At 33.6% G+C, this 2,743-nt stretch overlaps 1 protein-coding gene across 1 annotated transcript; it reads left to right on the top strand.

The window, feature by feature from the left end:
- The first annotated feature begins 632 nt into the window (after nt 1–632).
- Mettl2 (methyltransferase-like protein) lies at nt 633–2,426 on the top strand. Its single transcript, XM_088232535.1, has 3 exons — nt 633–909; nt 992–1,144; nt 1,228–2,426. The coding sequence occupies exons 1-3, from the start codon at nt 815–817 to the stop codon at nt 2,024–2,026; spliced, it is 1,047 nt and encodes a 348-aa protein (XP_088088661.1). The 5' UTR covers nt 633–814; the 3' UTR covers nt 2,027–2,426.
- Nucleotides 2,427–2,743: the final 317 nt, after the last annotated feature.

Here is a 2,743-nt window from a genome sequence, read left to right as displayed (position 1 = left end):
AATAATGCAGTCGCTCAGTTCCAGCATGTAGTTCAAGTGCAGCCAGTTGAGTAAAAGTCGGACGTGTGTTTGCAGTAGCAATAATAATTATTTAAATTACAGGAAAACCTCGTACGAGCATTCTGCTGGGATCTTCTCTAGTAACCGCATAACCAGAAATGTGTCAATGACTCTTGTTAAACAAAAAAAAACTCCAGTACCTTAAAAAAATTAAACAATGTTTAAGATAGGAAAGTGGGGGAACATCGAAACATCACTGTTAGTATTATTTTTTGTACATTTATTAGGGGTAGGGGGTTCATGATAAATGCCGTGCAAGCTCCCAGCCTTTTATACCATAGGTAGCCACTGACTGGAAAAGAGCAAAAAAACACAGTTCTGAAAGTGCCAATACCCAAGATGTTCCTAAGGTGGCAGAATACATGACACAGCTTTCTTAATATGGAAACCAGCAATTGGCCTTGCACGTCCCATCGTAGATTTCTGTCAATAATTATTCCCAGATATTTGGTGTATTTGTTTTTTATATTTGCACTCTGTGACAAAACTCAAATTGATCATAAAACGCCTTACACTCAAATAACGATTACGAATTGCGAAAATTTACTTTAAAAATTGCATCGTGAACTTCAAATTTACTGTGACAATTTTGGTGACAACATTATTTCCAGAAATGGTCCTGTTAGCAATGTAGGGGTGTTTTTTTTTTAGTAGCAACACCAGATAAAAGTGAAGTTTGACGTTTGACATTTATACATAACCTAAAATAATTAGATATATTTTATGAACGTGCGTTTATCGTCAAAATACGACCATGGGAGAAGAAGTATCTGAAAATGATGTCAAGCGACCACAATTTGGCAACAGAATACTTGTAGACGGATCTGATGTATTTCAGCACAGTGCATGGTAAAACATTTTTTACTGACGACCCAACATTACCCATCGAATAAACATTTTTGAATGATTTCGTATTTTCTGTGCTTTACAGGGACAATGTCGAGTGGGGATCTGAATTAGAAGAACAGGCACGGTTAAAAGTTCAGGGAAATTCCGATATTCTCTTTACTAAAGAGGAAATCAATATGTTAGAAGAAAATGCTGATAAACATTGGGATGATTTCTATAATATTCACACTAACAGGTTTGCACTTACAAATTTATAAAGGTGATTACTGAATTTGCATTTAAACTGTATTATTATTGAACGTATTTGATTTCTTTTAGATTTTTTAAAGACAGACACTGGTTGTTTACCGAGTTTCCTGAATTAGCTCCGGATTATACAAGTGCACCTGAAAGAGTCTACCCACAAAATACAGACTGTGTTGCTAATGTTAATAACAAATTACAAACAGTGAATTTATCTCAGGAAAGTGTTTTAAAACTGGAATCAGGAAGTTCATTGTCTCTCTGCAATTTGAATAAAGATAATGAAAATAAAAAAAGGAACATCTTTGAAATCGGGTGTGGGGTTGGAAATACCATTTTTCCAATTCTCCAATACAGCGAGGATCCAAATTTATTTATTTACTGTTGCGATTTTTCTTCAGTTGCAATTTCTATTTTAAAAGAAAATGAACTCTACAATCCAGACCGATGTAATGCTTTTGTTTTAGATGCTACAGGAGATCAATGGGAAGTGCCTTTCGAGGACGGATCTATCGATATCATTGTCCTTATATTTGTCCTCTCTGCAATAGATCCAGAAAAAATTTCCGGTATTGTAAATAAAGCGTACAAAGCATTAAGAAAAGGTGGACTCGTGTTGTTGAGGGATTATGGTAGATATGATTTAGCGCAGTTACGCTTGAAGCGTGGAAGGTGTCTAAGTGATAACTTTTACGCTCGCGGTGATGGGACCAGAGTGTATTTCTTTACTCAAGAGGAAATTACCAATACGTTTATTTCCAACGGGTTTATTGAAGAGCAAAATCTTATAGATAGAAGGTTACAAGTTAACAGGGGGAAGAAACTCACCATGTATAGAGTTTGGATTCAAGCCAAGTATCGGAAGCCATTGTAACAAATGTTCAAAAAGAATATACATGATCAAAAAACAATAGTTTTGTATTTATTCACTAATTTTGATTTAGACTAGTAGTAATACCTACTACATAACTGGTTACTTGTTATATCAAGCTTGCCCGGAAATAACTTTTAAGTCATATATTATTTGTTCTGAAGATTTCATGCTCCATCCAAAATCATGAAAAATTAATAATTTAATTGTGTTCCATCTCATGCATCCAATATCTAAAAATAAAAATTTAGTAAAACTCCAATTATCTGGATTAATGAGTGCCGGACAGTATCTGGGTAGTTGGATTAACCATTTAATTATGGCAATGTTTTGAAAGGAAACACAAGATTTACTCTTTGAAAATAATACAGGGAATTAGAATCACATTAAAAATTTACTTAAACTTTAACTTTTTATTTCCTGATAACAATTTGGATATTTGGCAATCCGGTGACTGGAGTTCTACTGTACGTCTAAAAGTCTACACAAATAAAACAGTTTTTTTTCCATGACCTTTATTAATGTTCACAAGTGGTACAGAAACAAAAAATCTTTATCTAGGTACAAAGGTTAGAGACATTTTCTTCAACCTTTCAAAAAAGTTGTTTAGGTTATAAAATACACGTACTATGCAGTACAGTACGGATAAATACCTAGTTTGGAAAAACTTTGCATAATATGGCAAAATAAGATTTTCATATACATTGTTTGAAACATTTG

The sequence above is a fragment of the Micrasema longulum genome, unplaced genomic scaffold (assembly GCF_059751315.1).
Source record: "Micrasema longulum isolate JH-2025_06_02 unplaced genomic scaffold, ASM5975131v1 h1tg000993l, whole genome shotgun sequence".
Classification (NCBI taxonomy): Eukaryota; Metazoa; Arthropoda; class Insecta; order Trichoptera; family Brachycentridae; genus Micrasema; species Micrasema longulum.
The sequence above is the reverse complement of the archived record's forward strand: the minus strand, read 5'-3'. Positions and strand labels throughout refer to the sequence as shown.

Bases quoted from the DNA above. Each gene is read 5' to 3' on its own strand.
- Mettl2 (XM_088232535.1), top strand. From the start codon at position 815: ATGGGAGAAGAAGTATCTGAAAATGATGTCAAGCGACCACAATTTGGC. The intron at 910-991 runs GTAAAACATTTT...TGTGCTTTACAG, and splicing joins GTATTTCAGCACAGTGCATG to GGACAATGTCGAGTGGGGAT. The intron at 1,145-1,227 runs GTTTGCACTTAC...GATTTCTTTTAG, and splicing joins TATAATATTCACACTAACAG to ATTTTTTAAAGACAGACACT.